General features: G+C 40.7%; 1 protein-coding gene across 6 annotated transcripts in view; it reads right to left on the reverse strand.

The window, feature by feature from the left end:
* Positions 1–23,130, reverse strand: part of ATXN3 (ataxin 3) — a 36,419-nt gene that overhangs the window by 9,756 nt on the left and 3,533 nt on the right. For 3 of the 6 annotated variants that reach the window (XM_039232469.1, XM_039232468.1, XM_039232471.1), the window contains 8 exons: positions 19,837–20,001; positions 19,565–19,609; positions 18,034–18,119; positions 17,505–17,571; positions 12,809–12,896; positions 6,991–7,123; positions 5,676–5,842; positions 4,292–4,388 (listed from right to left, as the gene is read on the reverse strand). In XM_039232469.1, coding sequence (XP_039088400.1) covers positions 4,292–4,388; positions 5,676–5,842; positions 6,991–7,123; positions 12,809–12,896; positions 17,505–17,571; positions 18,034–18,119; positions 19,565–19,609; positions 19,837–20,001 — 848 coding nt within the window. Of the gene's footprint in view, positions 1–3,361; positions 3,416–4,291; positions 4,389–5,675; positions 5,843–6,990; positions 7,124–12,808; positions 12,897–17,504; positions 17,572–18,033; positions 18,120–19,564; positions 19,610–19,836; positions 20,002–21,252; positions 21,321–23,130 lie in introns of all 6 variants that reach the window. The other 3 variants (XM_039232472.1, XM_039232473.1, XM_039232470.1) reach the window with 3 other exon arrangements.

The raw sequence follows: 23,130 nt of genomic DNA on the forward strand, positions 1-23,130 counted from the left end.
GGGAAATAAAGGAATTGCCAACCTTGAATCGATCCTGGAGCCTCTCGTGTTTGCTGGCATGATAAGATGCAACCTGTTCAGAGGGCGAGCCAGCACGTGCCCTTGGAATCAGGGAGGCCAGAAGCTAAACCACCACCCGAGGTCAGCGCACGGCTAGGACCTGGTGACCACCTGACAAGCGGCAGACACAAAGCCCAGCCATCCGCTGCTGCTCTGGCTGCTCTCTGGCTGCTGTTCTGGCTGTCGTCTGCAGGGGAGTCAGGCCAGGGAGCAGCCGCCAGGGGCTGGGGGAAGGCGGGCACGCTCCCTGCTTCCATGTCTAGGCAACTGTGGTGGAAAGCTTCCGACCCTCAGGTCACAGCCACAGCAACATATTTTTGAACTCCGTGTCCTGATTCCCCATCCTCGCACCTGGGGCAGCAGCTGAAGCTCTTCCAATAGGCCGGGCTGTGGAATTCTGGAAGCCTGACTATATCCTGCACCTCCCGCTCTTCCTGAGAATGTATAATCCCCGAGTTTCTATACTAAACCCTTTACTGCTTAAAATACCTCTAGTAGCTTGTTTCTTAACATGAATCCCGTTACGCCGTGCCACTAGAGTGGTGGCTCAAGTGTTAGACAATGAAAAACTCACAGCAACCCAGGACCATGGAAACAATGTCTGGTAAGCGCCTCTCTGTTGGGTAACACTTTTTTACTAACAGAAGGAAAGAGTCTGCATCATTTCAGAGCTACGTCTGAGAAGACAATAGTGCTAACACATCTGTGGAATACTTTACGGTTGACATGACAGTTTTACACGCACTGCCTAATTAGATGCTCAATTTGTGAATTTGGTAGGTTTTACACTGACACTGCCGGTATAGTAAGAATTTTACTTGGGCTTTACAATAGGTAAAATGAGTTTAGAGATTTTTACTGGAAAAAAAAAAACCATGGTTGTGAAAATATTACTTAGCACTCATTCATAAACTATGACTTTGTAACAGGTACGTTTTTAAACAGTATGTTTACGCTTGATCAAGCATGGATACTGTGGTTACTACATTAGGCAGGAAGCTTCAAATACTCCGTAAGAAAAAAACTATTAGAATGAGTAACAAAATAAACTATTTGAATAATAAAAAAAAAAAAAAACCAACCTGAATTTGAATTCAAAATTTGTTTGAATAACGGTTAGCACCGGCGTCAGTCTGGAGAGGATCAGAGAGAAGAGCTCGGTAACCTTGGAGCTGAGTTCCCAAAGACAGAAGCTAGAGGGAACTTGGAGGCTTCATAATCAGGAATTCGAGTGCAAGGCCTAGTATCTGAAACCACTGCTGTTCCTCAGGTCCTTTACTACTGAGCCTAACAAGATTCTGAAGCTAGACCATGGTGGAGAGAAATTCTAAGAAGTTAGTTCTGAGTCCTTCTCAGAGACTCTAAGATACCCTCCAGTACCCCCACCCTCCCGCCAGTATTTGGAAAGTCACACCAGGGAGCGGAGGATGGCGCTGAAGCTGGAAGCCACCACTGCACGCTATCCTTCCCAATCCACTGTCCTCCAACCATGAAGGCACCACACTGATGCTCAAACATTTAAAAAAAAATTTTTTTTTTTAAATTTTGAGAGAGAGAGAAAGAGAAAGCATGCACATAAGCGGGGGAGCGGGGCAGAAAATCTTAAGCAGGCTCCACGCTCAGCAGAGTCCGACACAGGGCTTGACCCCATGACCCTGGAATCATGACCTGAGCCTCAGGTAAGAGTTGGATGCTCAACTGACTGAGCCACCCAGGCTTCCCCAACCTAAAAATATTTTTTAAATAAAAAAGGGATTTGTTTTTCTACTTGAAAGATGTTTTCCTTTCCTTAGATCTACTTGTGAATTTTGCAGTTTGTCTATAAAGTATGTCTGTTTGCACCAATTTGTTCTGGGAAAAAACAGAATGTGAAGCATAATAAAAGTATCATTTGAGAACCATTCTGGAAAGAAGTTTAGAAATCTATACCAAGACCTTAAAAAAAATGTTTCTGTCCTTTAACCCCAAAACGTCAGAATAACTGGAAGAAATGATGAGAAACTTGAGGCACAGCATTAGTACAAGGATCGTTCACTGCACTATTAATTATAATAGCAAAAATCAAGGGTTCACTTATAAATTATGATACATATGGTCACTTTACAAACTATCACACAACGTACTACTAAGACTACACTATTATGGGAAATGGGTGTACTAATATACCATATATGCGTGTCTGTGTGAGCAGAGAATGTGTCAAAATACCGTTAGTTATTAAAATAAAGAATTTTTTAAAGTTTATTTGAGAGAGAGGGAAGGGGAGAGACAGGGAGGGAAGAAAAGAGAGAGAGAGAAAGAGAGAGAACATAAGCAAGGGGGAGCAGAGAGAGAAGGAGAGAGAATTCCAGGCAGGCTCTGCTCTGTTTCAGCACAGAGCCCAACAAGGGGCCTGAACCCACAAACTGTGAGATTATGACCTACGCCAAAACCAAGCGCCAGATGCTCAATTGACTGAGCCGCCCACCCAGATGTGCCAAAAGATAGGATTATTTTAATTTTGATATATCTTAAAATGCAAGTTTTTACCTAATTAGTTTTTTTTTTTTTTAATATTTTATTTTTAAGTAATCTGTGCATCCAAATGGGGTTTGAATTTACAATTCTGAGATCAGGAGTCCCATGCTCCACTGACTGAGCCAGCCCCTTAAGTTATTTTTTAACACTAACTACACATCTGATGACATTATAGAATTATCATGAGATAATTATTAACAGTGTGACAATAGCATTTGGCTATCTTCCCAAAAAATGGGGTCAGACAATACAATCATTTAGATTTGTTACAAAATAATCCCAGCTTGGGGGAGGGAGAGTAGAAAGCATGAGAGATGGGGACACAGAAAACCAAGACTGGCCGTGTGTTGGCATTTGTTAAATACGAGCAATGGGTAGAGGGGTTCATTATGCTGGTTTCTCTACGTTTATAGGTAACTGAAGTGTATCATAATTAAACATTTTTAAAGTTCATTTTAGGGGCACCTGGGTGACTCAGCTGGTTAAGCGTCTGACTTCAGCTCAGGTCATGATCTCACGGTTCGTGGGTTTGAGCCCCACGTTGGGCTCTGTGCTGACAGCTAGCTCAGAACCTGGAGCCTGTTTCAGATTCTGTGACTCCCTCTCTCTCTCTGACCCTCCCCTGCTCACGCTCTCTCTCTCAGAAATAAATAAAACATTAAAAAAAAATAAAGTTCATTTTAAAATTTGAAAGGAAGTGAAAAGCACTAATAAGCACTATTTTGATATTTTATATAATTAAACCCATTAATCTATCACTGAATAAAGACTAGAAATATCTCACATTAAGAGGATGTCAGTTGATCAGAACTTTCCTTCATATACTTCTGAGTTGTAACTTAAAACAGAAAACAAGGTAAATATTATCTTCATTATACCGTCATAATGCTCCCAATAGTTTAGCTCCAACAAATACTGCCAATTATGACTGCAAGATGCTCCTCAACTGTAGAAATGTTGAAATGTGAAAATATGAACATCTCAGAATTGACGAAATACAGTGAACACGCCACTGGACATTTGGTTTCTGATCTGGGATCAGAGGATTGACTATCCTATCTAAATACTACCTTGTAACCTTTTCTTTAATCATTAAAAAAAGAAAAAGGGAAGATGAGTTGTGAATGGTAGTTACTGGAAAGGATGATAATTTTTATTTTCTAATTTGAGAGCACTGACAGATTTAGGTTTTAGGATTTATGGTTTGCCCCCATGTCCCTGATGTGGACAGGCCCGCAGTAACCCCTAAAAAGTGGCAATAAGAAGGACAATTAACCACCACCACTACCAGGGCATATGCTTCCTCACCACAGTGCTGTCTTCCCTGTTAACTGACAGCAGGACTTTGCAAGGTTGCTCAGGTAACCAAGAAGCACATCCAAAGGACTATTAGGCATTGTTCTTGCTTTGGTCCAATTCCATTTTCTTTGGATGACTTAAATTTGACTGGGTTTCCTTCAACCTATTTCATATAAACCTAATTAGCATTGAGGCAGTCTTTCCCCCTGAAACTGCATACCATTTCTATTTGTCTGCTGTAAGTTAAAAAATAAAACAAAACTCAGATGTTCACAGAATTCAGGTAGTAACCCATCATTTAAAAGGAGAGAATCTTAAATAAAATAGTTTAAGCCAAAGCTCTATGTGTATAAACTGTAGACAAAACAAAGTACACAGTAAATATGCAATTTTAATATTGTACCAACTACTTTACTTTTCAAAGTAGGCTTCTCTTCTCTTCCGTAGCTCTTCTGAAGTAAGATGTGTACCTGATGTCTGTGGAATCTCTTGACATACATTTCTGGAACTACCTGAAAAAAAAAGAAAACAGAACGAAAAAAACAATCATTTTTATTTACCAATTCAAGCAATGCTATGTTCATACTTTTTGAGCAAGCTTTTAAAAAGTTGTTTTCTTAAAAATACTGTGCTGTGTTGTAAAGAGAAGAAAGTCTCATGGACAATATGAATGAGGCAGTTCCAATACGACTTGTGCCCACACCCACCTGTGAGGCAGCGGATGTGAGGTTGTGAGTCCAACAAACAGCCAGCCTGTTAGGAAGAGCCGTTAACACCACACCACACTGTGGCCCTCTTTGACTTACCAGAAGTGCCCTGGCACTTGCTACTAGAAGCAATGTGAAGTGGGTGAGTATGAACCCATTCTCTGCACTCCTCTCTCCTACAATATCTGCATGATACAACATTTCAAGTGTGTGTCCCAGAGATCCTGCCCCGATTGTGAAATAAAGTGTGAAGAAAAGCAAATGACACAAAAATATCTAAAATTATAAAAAGCTGTCGTCTGTCCATTACTGGGTTAATCCAGCAGGACTCTTACTAATCAAAAATGGGACTGCATGGACAAAGCTCTCCGAGCTGTGCCAGGAGGCGTGAGAAGTTCAAGACAACATAGAGTATAAAAAGGATAACCTTCACAGTAATGGAACCGCAGTTCTATTCAAGTATTTAAGAAATCCCACTGAATCATCTCATTAAGAAAGTAGAAGGCAAATTTACATATTAATTAGATGAAAACAAAACTGCCCAAACCCCACACATACTTTTCAGTAAGCCTCTCTGAGCTATCTCCCAGACAACCCCCGCTACCTGGATTCCCGAGGGGACACACCTTCACTCTCCTCTGCTAGTGGGTTTATGTCACCATCACAGTGGGTCCATGAAGTGCACTAACCCGTGAGGTACACAGCCACTGAGTGCTCCGCTGTTGAAATTTTTCTGACCAGGCCTTCCTTTGTATCCAACAGTACACATTTACAAAATAACTGGTCTGGGTAAGACATCCCCCATCCTGCCCCCCACTTTTGCCCACAGAGATTAACTTCAGGTTATCATTGTTCTGTTACTGTGTTTTGACCAAATGGAAAAACCAGAATAAAAATATAACCAATCCTAATATAACTTACGTTGTAAAAAGTTACTTAAATCACAAGAAAACAGCTGATCGCATGTACATAGTTATTGCTTCTACAATAATCATCAAAGAACTTCTACCAATAGTGCATTAACTTCCAGGGGAACTGAGGATAATCTGACTCCTTCAACAACCAGCGGAGCGTGCACCGGAGAGTCAGTACCTTGCATACTGAGCTGAATCGCCCTGCGGAGATCTGCTTCTTCATCTTCCATGTCAATGTCTTGGCGACTCAGGGCCAGTGCCCTCTGCAAATCTTCCTCATCTTCATCTAACATGCCTGACCCGTCATTTGCTTCTAAGACTCGTTGCAGATCTGTTTTCTGGATTCTAAAGGACAAAAACACTGACAGTAACTGCAGGCCAGTCTTCTATTTTAGATAAAACAGAGACTTTTAGAAATTAAAAACATTTTTCAATAATTTTTTTAAAAAGAATACAGAATATAGTCATAGAATTAATCTTGTTTATTTTATTTTATTTATTTTTGAGAGAGAGATAGAGACAGCATGAGCAGGGGAGGGTCAGAGAGAGAGGGAGACACAGAATCTGAAGCAGGCTCCAGGTTCTGAGCTGGCTATCAGCACAGAGCCCAACGCGGGGCTCGAACCCATGAACCATGAGATCATGACCTGAGCTGAAGTCGGACACTTAACCACTGAGCCACCCAGGCACCCCTGAATAATTTTTTTTAAAGATTAATTAATTTTAAGTAATCTCTACATCCAACGTGGGGCTCGAACGTACAACCCCAAAATCAAGAGTCACATGCTGCACTGACTGAGCCAGCCAGGGGCTCCCAAAGATTTTCTATAAATCAAAAATTACACATTTTCTGGCAGATAATCTAATAATATAAAGATTGTGCTATGATGTGCATCTAAGTCAATTAAGCAATTCAAACAGTCAATTCAAGTTTGAACCAATAAACTTCACTAAAAAATATAAAAGGTCTAAAAAAATCACCAACAGGGGCGCCTGGGTGGCTTAGTCGGTTAAGCGTCAGACTTTCGCTTAGGTCATGATCTCACGGTTCGTGGGTTCGAGCCCCGCGTCGGGCTCTGTGCTGACTGCCAGCTCGGAGCCTGAGCCTGTTTCAGTCTATGACTCCCTCTCTCTCTGACCCTCCCCTGCTCATGCTGTCTCTCTCTTTCTCCTAGAAATAAAAAAATAAAAAAAAAAACATTAAAAAAAATCACCAACAATAAAAGGGCCACACATTCAATGTGAGCGTGAAAAAGTTATTCCTGGGACACTTAGCTGGCTCAGGCAGGAGAGCATGATCTTGAACTTGGGGTTGTGAGTTCGAGCCCCATGCTGGGTATAGAGATTACTTTTAAACATAAAGTCTTAAAAAAGGAAGGAAGGAAAGAAGGAAGGAAGGAAGGAGGGTAGGAAGGAAGGAAGGATGGACAAGTAATTCATGTCATGAAATATGGAATACTACCACATGCTCCATACTGCAGGCTTGATTTTACCTCTGTTCTTTTAGTTGTGCCAATTCTTCTCCGATGAGTTTTGGTCTATGCATCTGTTGGACCCTGATCATCTGTAGAAGTTGGTCAGCTTCACAATCGGGCAGATCACCCTTAACAACAAATATAGAATAACCTGAAAAAAATAAATAAAAGGCAAAAATAAACTAAAACAGCTAGTAAGAAATCAAAAATAGATTTAAAATAATAGTAGATAGAAAGGCAGCACAGTACAGAGGAAAGAACACAGCTGAAGAGTGAGAAAGACCTGGGTTCAAATCCTGACTCTTACACTTACTGATCCTGGACAAACTATGCAAAGCCTCTGGGCCACTTCCTTCATCTGTAAGATGGGAACAGCCATCTCACAGACTGACTGTGAGAAATAAACGGCACGATGTCCACAAAGGGTCTCTACCAAAACAGTGCGTGACCATGTAGGCTGCTCAGTAAATGGTACTGGAGAGGCGGATGAAGGAATGGGGAAGCGCAAGGAATTCAGAATAGGATTGTCAGGGTTTTGGTCCTACCTCTTCCAATTCTCAGACCGAGCACGGTCTCTGGTAAATCACTTTACCCAGCTATGTCTTGGTGTATGAACCGTTAAACTGATGATACTGGTAGCTTCCTCAGAGGCCTGTTGTGAGGATGCAATCAGACAACGTGTGTAATAATGTAAAATATGGGTAAAATGAATAATCTATAGAAATAGCTGCCCCGCACCCTGACACCTCCCCCCCCCCACACTCCTTCTCACTAAATACTGGAGCTAGGAAATCAACGCTCAAAATCTAGCCAAAGCGTTGATGATGTGGTTCATATTTTGAAAGAATTACACTGATTCAGTGTAATTTTTTATAAACGTAATCCTAGAAAGCCAGAGTTTTCCCAGCTAAATCTTCCACACATGGGGCGCCTGGGTGGCTCAGTCGGTTGGGCGTCCAACTCCGGCTCAGGTCATGATCTCACAGTTTGTGGGTTCGAGCCCCACGTCAGGCTCTGTGCTGACAGCTAGCTCGGAGCCTGGAGCCTGCTTCAGATTCTGTGTCTCCCTCTCTCTCTGACCCTACCCTGCTCACACTGTCTCTCTCTCTCTCTCTCTCAGAAATAAGTAAAACATTAAAAAAAGTATTTAAAAATCTTCCACACAAAACCTGAACATGGGTGGACTATATTTAAGTCATTCTAATCAATTTAAGTTTTTCTACCATAGATTTTTCTTAAGCTTTGGTGCTCATTACTGGATATCTTTTGTGAGTATTAAAAGAGAATAAAACAAAGGTCAAAAGAACTAGTACTGGAAAAATATAAAATGGCATATTAATATTTATTTTTTGAACAAGTACATGATACAGTTAATCTACTTTATTTAAACAAGGACAAATGTGCTCAGAGTTCAGATGGTGTAGCACGTTCTATGTCAGTAAAACTGTTTCTAGATCCTAAAGTAAATGTGTAGGCACACTGGCAGTCCATGAGGAGCATCATAAAGAACAGACACTCTGTGTGGGTTCGGTGCCACAGTAAATACCTCAGGTCTTACTTGAGACTTATGCCATGAAGACACTGAAGGGTGACGAGAGGGTGAGCCATAACGTGTGTTACGTGTTTTAAAAAGCAATCTGGGCTCCTGTAGCAGTATAATATGCAGGAACCAGAGTGCAAGCACACAGAACCTTACTAAAACAGAAAACCTGAGGAAATCACATAGATAGAAAGAAGGAAACGAAATATTTTCCAGACACGTTCAGTCTGAAATACTTCCCAAGTGGAGATGTCAAAGTTAAGCGTTTGGTGTTCAGGGCAGATGTGTAGGCAGAAAATAGGAGTTTAGGAATTATAGGTGTAGAGATTTTATTTAGAGATGATATTTAAAATAACAGGACAGCACAATAAGAATAATAGGACAGGCCATAATCAAGAAATTGTCCAAGGATTGACCCCTGGGTCACTTCAACCATAAGAAACTGGCGAGAGTAAGATCCACAAAAGGAATCTGAAAGCAGCAGCCAATGAGATAGGAGGAAAACCAGAGCACAGTGGTCTGGAAGCCAAGTGTGGACAGTGTTTCAAAAAGGAGGGCTATACTTAGGAACCACGGTTTAGGCATAAAAAAAAAAAAAAAAAAAAACCGCAACATACTAGAATACGGTATCAAAGAAGTAAAATACTATACTCCTAACTGTGAACTGGAAAGAACAACATGATAACCAACCCAGTAGCAGTAAGTATGCTAGCACCCAGGCTGAGCTTTACACATTACTAAAAGGGCAAGAAACATAAAAGGTAAGCCTGAAGCATCTTGTCTTATGAGAAAAAAAGCCTTCAAAAAGCTACAGTGGTCATTTCAGGAACTTAGGAGACAACTTCAAAAGGTGCTCCCCCACCCCCTGCCATGCAAGTGGAACAATCTGAGTATCAATATGAAAAATCACAATGGACTGAATCACACACACTATGTTTTAATGGATTAGTTTACCATGGCAAAGAACCCCAAACTAACAGGTTATCTTTGAATGTTTATTTACTTACTTACCTGCTAACGGTAACCCACCAACTGCAAGACCATGACCTGAACGGAGTTGGACACTCAACCAACTGGACCACCCACACGTCTCCCCCCTTTTTCATTTTTGCTAACTGGTTATCTTTGGAGGAAGGGCACTATGAAACCAACCCATCTTAAAAACCTATAAAACGGAAGAATATTTATTCTGCTTTTCCTATATGAACTATACTTCAGAATAACCAAATAACTGATGAGAGTTTATTTGTATAGAAGTATGCAGCTAATATGTGAAGACATCATGGGAATCTAGCACCACCATTTTGCAACCCTTAATGAAATAAGTGATCCAGGCACTGATCATCAGTAGTTGCTCAAATCACAAAGAGAGAGAGAACCAGGGGCACCTGGATGGCTCAGTTGGTTAAGCATCTGAGTTTGGCTCAGGTCATGATCTTGTGGTTTGTGGGTTCGAGCCCCGTGTCGGGCTCTGTGCTGATAGTTCGGAGTCTGGAGCCTGCTTTGAATTCTGTGTCTCCCTCTTTCTGTCCCTCCCTCACTTGCACTCTGTGTCTGTCTCTCTCTCTCTCTCAAAAATAAATATTAAAAAAAAAAGAGAGAGATAACCAGACATCACATGTCACACCATCTGTGAAGTTTTCCAATGTCTCTCCACCCTGCCCCCAAGTCAACCTGAATCTAATCAAGTCTCAGCTCTAAAGATCAGAGTATTGGGTATTCAGGGCTCAGAGAAAAAGGTGTAATCAGCAAAATTCAGAGTGTGGGAAAGAACAAATGACCCATTTTCTTTTATTTTTCTAAGTTTATTTAATTATTTTAAGAGAGAGAGAGAAAAGGAGAGAGAAGATCCCAAGCAGGCTTTGTACTGTCAGTGCAGAGCCCAAGGCAGGGCTCAGACTCATGAACTATGATATCATGACCTGAACCAAAATCAAGAGTTGGACTCTCAACTGACCAAGCCAACCAGGCACCCCAACCCATTTTCTTCAAAAAAAAAAAAAAAAAAAAAAGTCAAGGGGATAAAAGACGTAAGGAAACCTATAGTTAGACTTGGAAGACATATCAATCAATGCAATTAGTGAACTTCAATTCAACCTAGTAACTATAAGTTCTAAGACACAACCAAGGAGATTGGAGTTTTGAACACAGACTAGGTATCTGATGTTATTAAAGCACTGTGGCTCAATTTTTTGTGTGCTTATAGTGCTGTGGATATATATATATACACATTTATATACATCTGCACACATATACATATATATACTTAAGAGTGTTTGCTTTTAAATATTTTTTAAAAATTGCAGAGAAAATAAGATGCTCAAAATTAGCAGGACAAGGAAATGGGTATAATAAGATTGACCATGAGGTAACTGCTCAAGCTGGATAAAGGGTAAATGAGAATTCATTGCATTATTATCTCTACTTTTTTTTTTGGCAACGTAACTGGAATGAGTTCAAGAACAGGCGACAACGCACTAGAGGGACTCTAACAATGGGAGGCAGCGGGCCTTGCCTGGAGAGAAAAGCTTTTTCTGATTTCTCTGCTGACAGGAGTAATACAGAAAGAAGGGAAAGTGACCGTGCAGGAAAGAAGACAGACAAAAGCAAGAGCGAAGACCCTGAGGAAGTGAGAGGAACAGGAATCCAGCCCCAAAGTGGACAGGCTGGTCTTGGTCAGGAGCAGGGGACAATTCACCTACTTTAACAGGCACAATGCACAGGCTGGGATATAGGCAAGTTGACAGATTTGCTGACAGAAAGATGGAGAAGTTCTCTTTTCATTGCTTATTTTTTAAAATTTATTTTTGAGAGAGAGCGAGAGCGAGAGCCAAAGAATCTGTGGGAGTGGGAGGGAGAGAGGGAGACACAGAATCTGAAGCAGTCTCCAGTCTATGAGCTGTCAGCACAGAGCCCGACGTGGGGCTCGAACTCACAGACCTCGAGATCGAGACCTGAGCCGAAGCCAGATGCTCAACCGACTGAGCTACCTAGCACCCCTCTTTTCACTGCTTCTGTTTTTGTCAGTAGAATACAAAGGAAGGTCATAGCTAGGAGTCAGGGAGAGGTGCGTGGTTAGAAGTCTAAAGAGAGGAACTGGGAAATAACCATCTTGGAGAGTGGCAAGTGACCTTCCTATGAAAATATGGTAGCAATGTCAAGTAGCCCTAAACGGGGGCGCCTGGGTGGCTCAGTCGGTTAAGTGTCTGACTTCAGCTCAGGTCATGATCTCACGGTTCGTGGATTCAAGCCCCGTGTCGGGCTCTGTGTTGAAAGCCAGCTCAGAGGCTGGAGCCTGTTTCAGATTCTGTGTCTCCCTCTCTCTCTGACCCTTCCCTGCTTGCACTGTCTCTGTCAGAAATAAAACATTTAAAAAAAAAAAAAAGTAGTCCTAAACAATCATTTGAAATTTGTGATCATAAATTTAAAACAAAATCAGTCTCTTTATTTTATGTAGCCATGTTCAGCTGCTCTGATGCAAGAATGGACAAGCCCAAGATCTAGTTTTAGCCAGGGCTGGAATTTTGTCCTGGAAGTATGATAGACGGAAGGAAAGCGGAGTTGAGAAATGTATCAGATTGACTATAATGATGGCTTACAGAAATAAGCAGGGTCAGGCAGGGAAGTGAGGACATAAGGGGTATGTTTGGGTAGGGTTTAAAGAATTTTTGGATGCAGAAAACAGAGAAAATATGGTATAAAGAGACAACTGCCAAAGAGTAAAATGCTTACAATTAGGATTTGAAGGTGATACCGCTAATGGTAATGGCGAAGGCAAGATGCAAAAAATGGTCTTTGAAAATCAAAAGGTACTGAATTGGATGGATTTCTGATGTAAAAATCACTTAGAATAATGAAGAGCTCAAGTTGAGAGAAAACAGTGAGTCAGACCCTAAAATGTTCCATGGAAAAAAAGGATCACAGGTGAATGGAAAAGAGCGGGACGCAGATATTTTAGAGGCGTTGGAGTCTTTAGTGGCTTAGAGGGGGTGAGAAGCAAGAATGCCCCCACCTAGCATGCCTGCCCATGGAGTCTGTGGGGTCTGGAAGGAAAAAGAGCCATTACTTAGTGGGCCTGCTAAGGAAGGAGCCACCTCAGGGGAGGGCCAAGTGGCAGTGAAAACTCTAACTGGACACTATCATCCAAGTCACAGATTAAAGTTCACCGAGTAAAACATAAAGATGATTTCGCTGCCCCTGCCGTAAAAGCAGCATTGTTACACTTACATCTAATAGAGCGGGTTTTATTTAGCTACTTTGAAAGAGAATATTATAAAAATTTCAGTCTTTATTTACCTTCCTGTTGTAATTGAGCCAAGAAAAGTGCAAGGTATGTGTCTGATATCAATTCTGGACCCGTCAAGAGAGAATTCAAGTTGAACCACTGGAAAAAAATTTTAAGTACTTCAGTTAATGTACATTGTAAGTAATAGGGAAGTTTCATATGTTATGAATAAATATAACCCATCTAAACTTACTAAGGCTATCTAAACACTGAAAACATGTCAAACCGAGACTTTTAAAAAGTAATAATATGATTTTTAAAAACTGAAATAAATGTTGCAGATTTACCAGTATTAAGTGTTTTAAAAATAAAGTTTTGGGGCACTTGGTTAGCTCAGTTGGTTAAGCGTCCGACTTCGGCTCAGGTCATGATCTCACAGTTTGTGGGTTCGAGCCCCACATCGGGCTCTGTGCTGATAGCTAGCTCAGAGCCTGGAGCCTGTTTCAGATTCTGTACCTCCCTCTCTCTCTGACCCTCCCCTGCTCACACTGTCTCTCTCAGAAATAAAAAATAAATATAAATAAAATACAGTTTTGCAGGGTGCCTGGGTGGCTCAGTCGGTTAATCATCCGACTTCTGCTCAGGTCATGATCTCACGGTTTGTGGGTTTGAGCCCTGCATTGGGCTCTGTGTTGACAGCTTAGAGCCTGGAGCCTGCTTCAGATTCTGTGTGTGTCTCTCTCTCAAAAAATAAATAAACAGAAACAAAAATTTTTTTAATTAAAATAAAATTTAAATTTTGTTTTAAGTCATAAACTTTCTATCTCCCACCCCCAAAAAGAGTACAGGAATTGATACTACTTTAAAATATCTTTACTGATAGGTATACTCAAATCTGTTTTCAAAGTATCAGTCCAATAAAACCCTAATCTTATACTGAAGAAAAATGAAACAACAGAAAGCTTTCCCACTCTGGTAATTTTGGTCAAAAGATTCCAATTGTGAGAAAACCAGACATTCCAGGAAAGGAATTCAAAATCGTCAATTGATTTTACAAGGATCACATGTAATTAAAATCACTTAGTCACTACTTTACAGGACTCCTAATATAACCCACAAGGTACAAAAGTTTCCAAAGTTACTGTCAGCATCATGACCAACTACTTTTCCTGGATTTTGACAGAGATTATACTTTTTCTACTCATCCATTTCTCCAAAGACATCCAGATGCCAACAGACACATAAAAAGATGCTCACCATCACTCACCATCAGGCAAATGCAAATCAAAACTACAATGAGGTATCACCTCACACCTGTCAGAATGGCTAACATCAAAAACAGAAGAATCAAGTGTTGACAAGGATGTGGAGAAAGAGGAACCCTTCTACACTGTGGGTGGGAATGCAAACTATACGGAGTATGGAACAGTATGGTGTTTCCTCAGAAAAATTAAATAAAAACAAAATTACCCTTCGATCCAGTAACTGCACTACTGGGTATTTACCGAAAGAATACAAAAGCACTAATTTGAGAAGACATATGCACCTCTACGAGTATTGCAGCATTATTTACAATAGCCAAATCATGGGAGCAGTCCAAGTGTCTACCAACAAATGAATAAGAAGATAGGATACATACACACACACACACACACACACACACGCACGCACACAGATGCGTATGCTCTATGGAATATTATTCAGCCATAAAAAAGAATGAAATCTTGCCATTTGCAACAACCTGGATGGATCCAGAGTATAATGCTAAGTGAAATAAGTCAGAGAAAGACAAATACCATAGGATTTCACTCACACATGGAATTTAAGAAACAAGGGAAAAAAAGACAAACCAAAAACAGCCTCTATTTTAAATGTTTATTTTTGAGAGCGAGCGAGCGAGCGAAAAGAGAGGGAGAGAGCGATAGAAAGAGAGGGAGACACAGAATCCAAAGAGGGCTCCAGGCTCTAAGCTGTCAGCACAGAGCCTGATGCGGGGCTCACACTCACAAACTGTGAGATCACGACCTGAGCTGAAGTTGGACGCTTAACTGACCGAGCCACCCAGGTGCCCCAAAAAACAGACTCTTAACTATAGAGAACTGATGATCATCAGAAAGGAGATGGGTAGGGGACAGGTTATCAGGGTGAAGGGGATCAAGAGGGCACTTCCTGCGATGAGCACTGAGTAATGTACAAAACTGCTGAATCGCTTGCACCATTCATCTGAAACTAATATAGCACTGTATGTTAACTATACTGGAATTTAAAAATATGTATAAGGAAAAACCTTTCCAGTCATCGTTTTCATAATACAAGGACCTTTAACAAAGAAGTATACAGTGAAAAATATAACTGTAAAAAAATATATAAATTAGGGCCAAATATAATAAGTTAAAATTGGACATTTCTTGTATTTATCAAAGATAAAGTAACTAAAATGTGAAAATTCAATTTTAAACCAAAATTTGTAAAAGCTCTCAAAGTTTTACATGCAAATTACCAAAGGAACTTCTAGAACCTAAGTCTTCAGATCTTAAAAAAATCCAATGCTTAACTTTATACAGAAAAAGTAAAGAATACTTGATCATAAGTTTTTAAAGGTATAATTAAAAGCCGAAGGTTAAATAACCTCGGCAACGTCCTCTCTGGTTTCCCCTTAGAGTTGACTCCTCCCCCACCCTCAGGTCGCCGTCTCTGGCACGGCACCTCCTTACTGGCTCTCTGTCACTCGGGAGGGACCTTCAGAAATAATCACGTCACATAAAGCTGCTTCTAGGCAGCAGACTTAAAAAATAATAGCAGCTTTCTATTTCTGAATGATCTTTTATTGATTTAATCCAGTGGACTCATTCTTGATTTCATTTTCCTTTCTGTTTTGTGTTATTTTGTTCTTAAAAAGGTTTATGGAGATATAACTGACACGGGAGAGACTGCACACATTTAAAAGTGTTCACTTTGAAGCTGTAACACATGTATATACCCAGGAAGCCATCCTGGTATATGATGGCCACCACTGAGAGTTTCCAGTGCCCTTATGGTCCTCATCTCTCACTCTTCCTCACCTTCCTCATCCCCAGGCAACCACTGGTGAATCTGTTGTCTTTATAGATTAGTTTGCATTTTCTAGACTTTTATATCAATGGAACCATACAGTGGACATAGCATTTTGTATCTGGCTTTCACTGAGCATAATTATTTTTAGGTGCATCCATGTTGTTGAACAGATCAACAGTTCATTTCTTTTTATATCGGACCGTTTCTAATATCCCTCTTTCAAAGATTCAAAACATTTTTTTAAGTTTATTTATTTTGAGTGTGAGTGGGGGAGGGGCAGAGAGAGAAGGGGAGAAAGAATCCCGAGCACGCTCCGCACTGTCAGTACAGGGCCTGATGAGGGCTTGAACTCACAAAACTAAGAGATCATGCATGACCCTGGCTGAAACCAAGAGTAGGCCGCTTAAACTGACTGAGTCACGCAGATGGGCCAAGATTCAAAATTCTAATAAAAAGGACTTTTTAAAAAAAAGTTTATTTATTTATTTTTGAGAGACAGAGAGAGGATGTGCAGGGGAGGGGCAGAGAGAGAGATGGGGGGAGAGAGAGAATCCCAAGCAGACTCTACAATGTCAGTGGGGAGCCCGATGTGGGGTTCAAACCCACAAAAGTAAGATCATGACCTGAGCCGAAATCAAGAGTCAGACGTTTAACCAACTGAGCCACCCTGCCGCCCCTAAAGATGACTTTAAATAATTGTTTCAAAATAGTATCATGTATACAAAGATCTTTGGTAAATATTTTAAAAAATAACATGTTAGGGTACATGTCTTGATCTTAAGAAAGGCTTGTTCAAGACACATTCCATGTCCTTTTCAAAAAAAATTGAATGATTTTATGTAGATGTAAGTATTACATGGCACTCTGGAATGTGGATAATCTTGATATGCTAAAGCAAACATGGCTGAAACATTTTTATTCGTGCTGAACGCTATTTCAGTCTTCATGACACTACTATATGCTGGACACAAATCTATAAAATCATAGTTAACTATGTTTTTTATGTTTTTATCACATAAAAACTCACTAAAAGTAACCACTTTTGTATTAAATAGAATGTTTTTCTTATATAGTCAAATTGTGCAGCTGACCCTTGAACAATGTGGGGGTTAAGAGTGCTGACCCTGTACATAGCTGAAAATCCACGCGTAGCTTGACTCTTCAAAAAACTCAATAGTAATAGCCTACTGCTGACCTAAAGCTTTACTGCTAATAAAAGCAATTAACACACATCTTGTATATGTACTGTATAATTTTTTTTTTTTAAGTAGGCTCCATGTCCAATGTGGGGCTTGAACTCACAACCCTGAAATTAAGAGCTGCATGTATTATCGACCAGCCAGGCACCTCTGATATACTTACTTTTACAATAAAGCTAGAGAAAAGTAAACATTACTAAGAAAATCATAAAAATAAAAGGAAAATCAGAAGGAAAATACATTTGCAGTACTGTTAAAAAAAAAAAAAAAATGTACAAGTGGACCCATGTAGTTCAAACCCATGTTGTTGAAGAATCAACTGTGTATGGTTGTTACAAATAAGTCTCTAAGGGGAACTGATACTGTCTTTTAAAATAGCAAATCTCTATTAAGATTAAAACCATGCCATACACACACATTACTGATAAGTTTCATCATCTTCAAGGTACCAACCCTTTACATTTTAGCTGCCAATGGAGTGCAAAATGAGAAAAAAGAAAGAGAGAAACATTACCTGTTTTCCTAATTTTCTAACTGTAAACCAGTGTTCTTTGTAATTGCATATAAATGATTTTTCATTTCTAGAAAAAAAAGTACATACACAATATTAAGTTGAAATAACAGAGTTCGTATTCCTTTAGTTTATCTACTAGCAAAGTATTATATAAAACATGACAGTTTAGGATTATGCTTACCATCAAGTATCACTGATTTTTAAGAAATTTTACAAAACAGTATTAAAAACAAAAATAAAACCCAAAGAGTATAAATCTCTCTGCAGGTGAGTGATGCCAGGCAAGAATGCTGGCATCACACCCGCTTCATGGACAAGCTCTGTGCTGCCAGACACCAAAGGGGGGAGGGGAGTTAATGGGGAGGAGATGTTTGTGGACATCCCCAAAAGCTGTAACAGGAAAGGAGGGAATGAGGCAGGGGACATCAAAACAAAATAATTCAAAATATGCTTTTCTTCTTTAAGAAACTGTAACTTTAAAAATCCGGTTTAGGAAAAGCAATATGGAAAAGCAAAATAAAAATCTTACATGGGATCGATCCTGAGCCTCTGATACTCTGGACTGTTGAAGAGAATTAGTTCTAAACCCCATACTTTCAAGGCATTGCTTATAACCTGTTAAAAAAAAAAATAGCAACTTTTCATGAGCTAAACCATTCAATTCCAAATTATGTAGTGTAGCCATGTTAGTTGTATAAACAATTTTACTTCATTATTTCCCCTAGAAGGCTATACTTTTTAAAAAGTGTATGTATAGATACATCAACTAAATCCATAAAAGAAAAAAAGTAGCTATAGAAGAGTGCTTTTTATGCTAGGTTTCTGGAATGTTCCAGAGAACCACATAATTCCTAGATAAAACCGTCTCAAAAATCCACACATATATTCTACTCAGTTAAGTACTAGTCCACTACACACACACAATCATCTGGCTGCTACGGATCCTGTTTTGAAAAGTTATATTCAACTCACTACCTGGTATGTCAGTAGTGATGAAAATTTTGTCTTTTGAAAATGGGTTCTTCCTGGGAATTTAAACTGAAACTTTCAGACTCTGAACTATTATCATGGCTTTGTAATTTTTGGGGGGGAAAAACCTGATTACTTCAAACTGACCGGGGGGTGGGGGGAACGACAAACCGATGTTTCTGAAAATTCACTTTCTGCCTCCCAGGCAGCCAACAGCGCGAGCAAACCAGGTGCTGGCGCAGACACACAGTGAATGCCATGTAGGGGCAGATGCAAACTGGCACCAAGACCAGTGTCCCAGTGTCGCACAAAGAGGCAACGACAAGAGCAGGGCCCGCTCAAGCCTCCTCGGGCGCTGCAACAGCCCCTCCTCCCCGGGCACCACCCCTGCAGAGTGTGCTAGATGGAGAGGCCACTGAATGAGGGGTTCAGGAGGACAGTACAGGGGAATGCAACAGACAGGTGTGCAGAAACAGGCTCCTCGAGAGAGCTTCTGGAAGAAGCTGTTAGAATGAAAGACCCACAGGTAAGGTAAAAGAGTCCCCCAGGTACATAAACATTCATCCACAGAATTCAAGGGGAGCTGAAAGTTTGAAAAAAGAAGAAAAAGCAAAAGCCACAGACCATAATAAAGGAATCCAATCCTGGCAAGTGGATTTAAATGGAAGGTAGTGAGGTGTTGCGTTATTCTCAAATTTATCCAAGGTGTAGCAAGTCTGAAATACTTCAACGTATTGGAATTATGGTTATCAGCATCCAAATGTAAATTACACAGCCTTCTTTCAAAACGCCCTCCTCTAAAATGAAGGTTGTACAATCTTAATTTTCATGTTTAGCTCTATAAAAATCTAGTACCCTGGAGTATGATTTTACACTTTTTCCCCCAGTTTTTTCCTTGTGGTCTATAGCTTTATTTTTATTTTTTAATAATCTTATACTCTTAGACACAATCTACTAGAAAGACTGCTGAAGGTCGCATCATTACAGTGGCCATGAAGGGCTGCGAGAAGAGATGCGTTATCGACCGCATCCTCAGTGGGATCGGCGCCTGGTACATCAACAACCCTTAGTACATACTTCCAACCACTTACTTGAATGGAGAAAAAACCACTGTCATCCATATTTCCCGAGGGCTGCTGTTTAGTTCGGATGGGTCGTTGAGGCGGGGGTTGAGGGAGGGGAGAGGAGGAGAAGAACAGTCATTAGTGTGCATATTTAAAATAACATCTTACGCGTTCCCATTTATAATGTCAAGAGCACAGTTATAATTAACAAGTCAGATCCTCTTAGGAAGGATGCTTCATCCTTTCCTAAACAGTGCCCGCATTTTTTCCAAAACCTGATTTAGCGAGCTGAAGAGCACCTGTAAAAACGTGCGGTAGTCCTCACTGGTAACCCCTCCTTCCGCCATCCTCATCCTCTCCTCTTCGTCCAGCTGCCGTGCGATGGAAGACAGCTCCACGGGGCTGAAATACTCTCCTTGCAACAGATTATTCAAGCAATGTTGAGCACAAAGTGAGCCTTCTTGCTAATGTTTCAAAAGAAAAAAATTCAAATTGATTTGTTGAACAGACTTGTATAGTTCTCTTCCTCTTGAGAGGAATTTAATCATTAACTGAAGACAGCCAAACCGAACGTTTTTGGCTTTCGACAGCACGAGTAACAGAAGTATCTGAATTTTCATTTAGCACTTCTTTTACAATTTTACCACTAATGAAGCTACAATTATTTACCTATATGATCAAAAACTTCAGAATGATTTATATAGGGGCACCTGGGTGGCTCAATCTGTTGCATGTTTGACCTTGGCTCAGGTCATGATCTCGCAATCTGTGGGCTCAAGCCCCACATCATGCTCTGTGCTGACAGCTCAGAGCCTGGAGCCTGCTTCACATTATGTGTTTCTCTCCTTCTCTGCCCCTCCTATGTGCATGCTCTGTCTCTGTCTCTCAATAATAAAAAAGCATTAAAAAATTTAAAAAAAGGAATGATTTACATAAACATCACTCTCTATCAAATATGCCAGGTTTCATATTTCACTAGAAACTACTCTACAAAAACATTAGCATCTCCTATTTTCAGTACCTAAAATACATACATCTTTGGAGGTTCCCTGGAAAATTACTAACGCATAAAGTGAAATTTTAATAGAACATTTGGGTTCTTTTAACAAGATAATCTACTCGATCTAAATGCTTATTCAAGGAGTTTCAAATCAATGAACAAAAGAATCTCAAGAACTGATACAAGTATGAAAGATTCTGCTCGGTGCTAATGAAGACCTGTAGCCAACGGAACCACAGTTCTCTTCGGGGAACAAAATGTCTATGTAGTATGTACGATAAACAGAGCTCCCCCAAGCCACCCCTGGGGTCATTTCCGGACTGGCCAGCAAGGAGGGCTGCATCAGAGTGGCCATGGCACCGTTAGGATTGCTGGCTTCGTACCGTGGGGGTGGAGGGAGTACAACTTCCCAGGGGCCCCAGGGTCTTCGGCTGCTGGGCAGCTGGCTCGCACACAGCTGGCACCCCAAATCTAAATCCAAACTGCCTGGCCCTGAGTGGTCTACTTATCACCCTGCTCCCCACAACACTGTCAGTTTCCCATGCTTGCCCTGGAAGAAGGGAGCCTCACCAGTGAATGAGATCTCTTCCTGTGAACACAGACCCTTCTGTGGAATGATGGCAGAAGATGAGAACAGTCTCTTCTCCCGCTAACCCTGGCCCTCTAAGTTCTCCCTTTCTACAGTAAAGTCTATGCCTTAACCAGACTGTCTTACCTTGTACGATGTGTTCTGTGTTACTCAAGAGTGACACAGAACTCTTTGTTGACCCCAAAGAGCAACACCTTGTGAGACAAGTATTTTTTCCTGATTAATTAGTTTTCTGGGAACCAAATTCAGCTTCAGGAAATGATACAGGGTATATGTATACAGTGGAATAGGAAGGCAGCACTGAGAGTCTGAGCGCAAGACAGGGGCCAAGGTAAGCTTATCTTCATATTGTGGTGTAGAATAAGCAGCCTGAAGCTGAAGACGTGCTCCTTCAAGTCACAGCCACAGAGTGAGAGAGGGTGTCTCCACCTCTTTTTCCATCTGCTGGATTCCTACCGCTAGAAAGCAACTCCCTCTGAACAATACAATGTGAATTGAAGGAATACATGACATCCTACTTATATTCTATTGAAAAATGGGCAAGGCAAACAAGTATTCACAAACAGACAAAAAGATGCTCAACGTCATTAACCATCAGGGAAGGATATATTAAAACTGCAATTTGTTACGACTACACACTCTCCCAAACAGCTAAGATGTTGGAGATTAGAGACATCAAAATACTACCTGTGGCCATGTAAATTAGTACGACCACTCTGGAAAACTATTTGGAGTATCTACTAAAGCTTAACATATACGAACCCTATGATCTAGCAATTCCACTATTGGGTACATAGTGCCAATGACAGAAATGTAAATATGCGTTCATCAAAAGACATCAAAAGACATGTATAAAAATGTTCATAGCACTACTACTGGTAACACCCCACCCTGAACCATCCAGACGCCCGTCAAAGAATGGGCCGACTGTGTGATATTCACAAGGGCATACTACAGAACAACAAGAATGAATTAACTACAACAACCTGCGACAAAAGGATGAATCAAGGTTAAAGAAGATAGAGTCGAGAGAGTACGTGTTGTATGACGCCATCTACAAAAGCTCAAAAACAGGCAAAGCTCAGCTATGATATTCGAATTCAGGACAGTGATCACCCTTGCAAGGGTGAAGGTGGAGCGGAGGGACCGTATCTGGAGGAAGTGGGACAAGTAAATGTTCTGTTACCTGATGGAAGAGTTATTTACATACGTGTGCTCACTTTGTGTGTGAACAAAGTGTGAACACTCATTGAGCTGTATTCATGGTTTGTGTGCCCTTGACATGTGTTTGTTAAAGTCAAAAAAGTTCAACTAACATACACACACAAAACCTCTGCTAAGATACAGGTATTTCACATATCAAGCGCTTCCTTTTTTTCATGCTTATTTATTTAACTTTTTAGAAGTTTATTTATTTTTAGAGAGAGAAAGAGAAGCCGCGTGCACAAGCACGAGTGGGAGAGGGAGAGGGGGAGAGAGAAAGAAAATAATCCCAATCAGGCTCCATACACAGAGCCTGATGTGGGGCTCAGACTCATGAACTGTGAGATCATGACCTGCGCTGAAACCAAGAGTTGGTCCCTTCAATGACTGGGCCACCCAGGTACCCCATGTTTATTTATTTCTGAGAGCTCAAGCAAGCAGGGGAGGGGCAGAGAGAGGGAGACAGAGGTTCCAAAGGGGGCTCCATGCTACCAGCACAGAGCAAGCCTGATGTGGGGCTAGAACTCACCCACCATCAGATCATGACTTGAGCCGAAGTCGGATGCTTAACCAACTGAGCCACCCTGGAGTCCCAAGAACTTCCTACTATGGTCACCAGACACGGCTTTTCTGGGAATAGTCTTAATGCAAATTTTCTGTCTGCCTATCAGGTTACATGCCTCAGCTTGGTGCTCTCAAACTACGGCCATCACATTTAATACATATATTGAAAGAGTAAATCCAACTATTTAATAAAAATTCTCTGTATAAAAAACTAGCTTTGGGGTGCCTGCGTAGTTC

This window comes from Hyaena hyaena, unplaced genomic scaffold (assembly GCF_003009895.1).
Source record: "Hyaena hyaena isolate Hyena2069 unplaced genomic scaffold, ASM300989v1 scaffold_67, whole genome shotgun sequence".
NCBI lineage: Eukaryota > Metazoa > Chordata > Mammalia > Carnivora > Hyaenidae > Hyaena > Hyaena hyaena.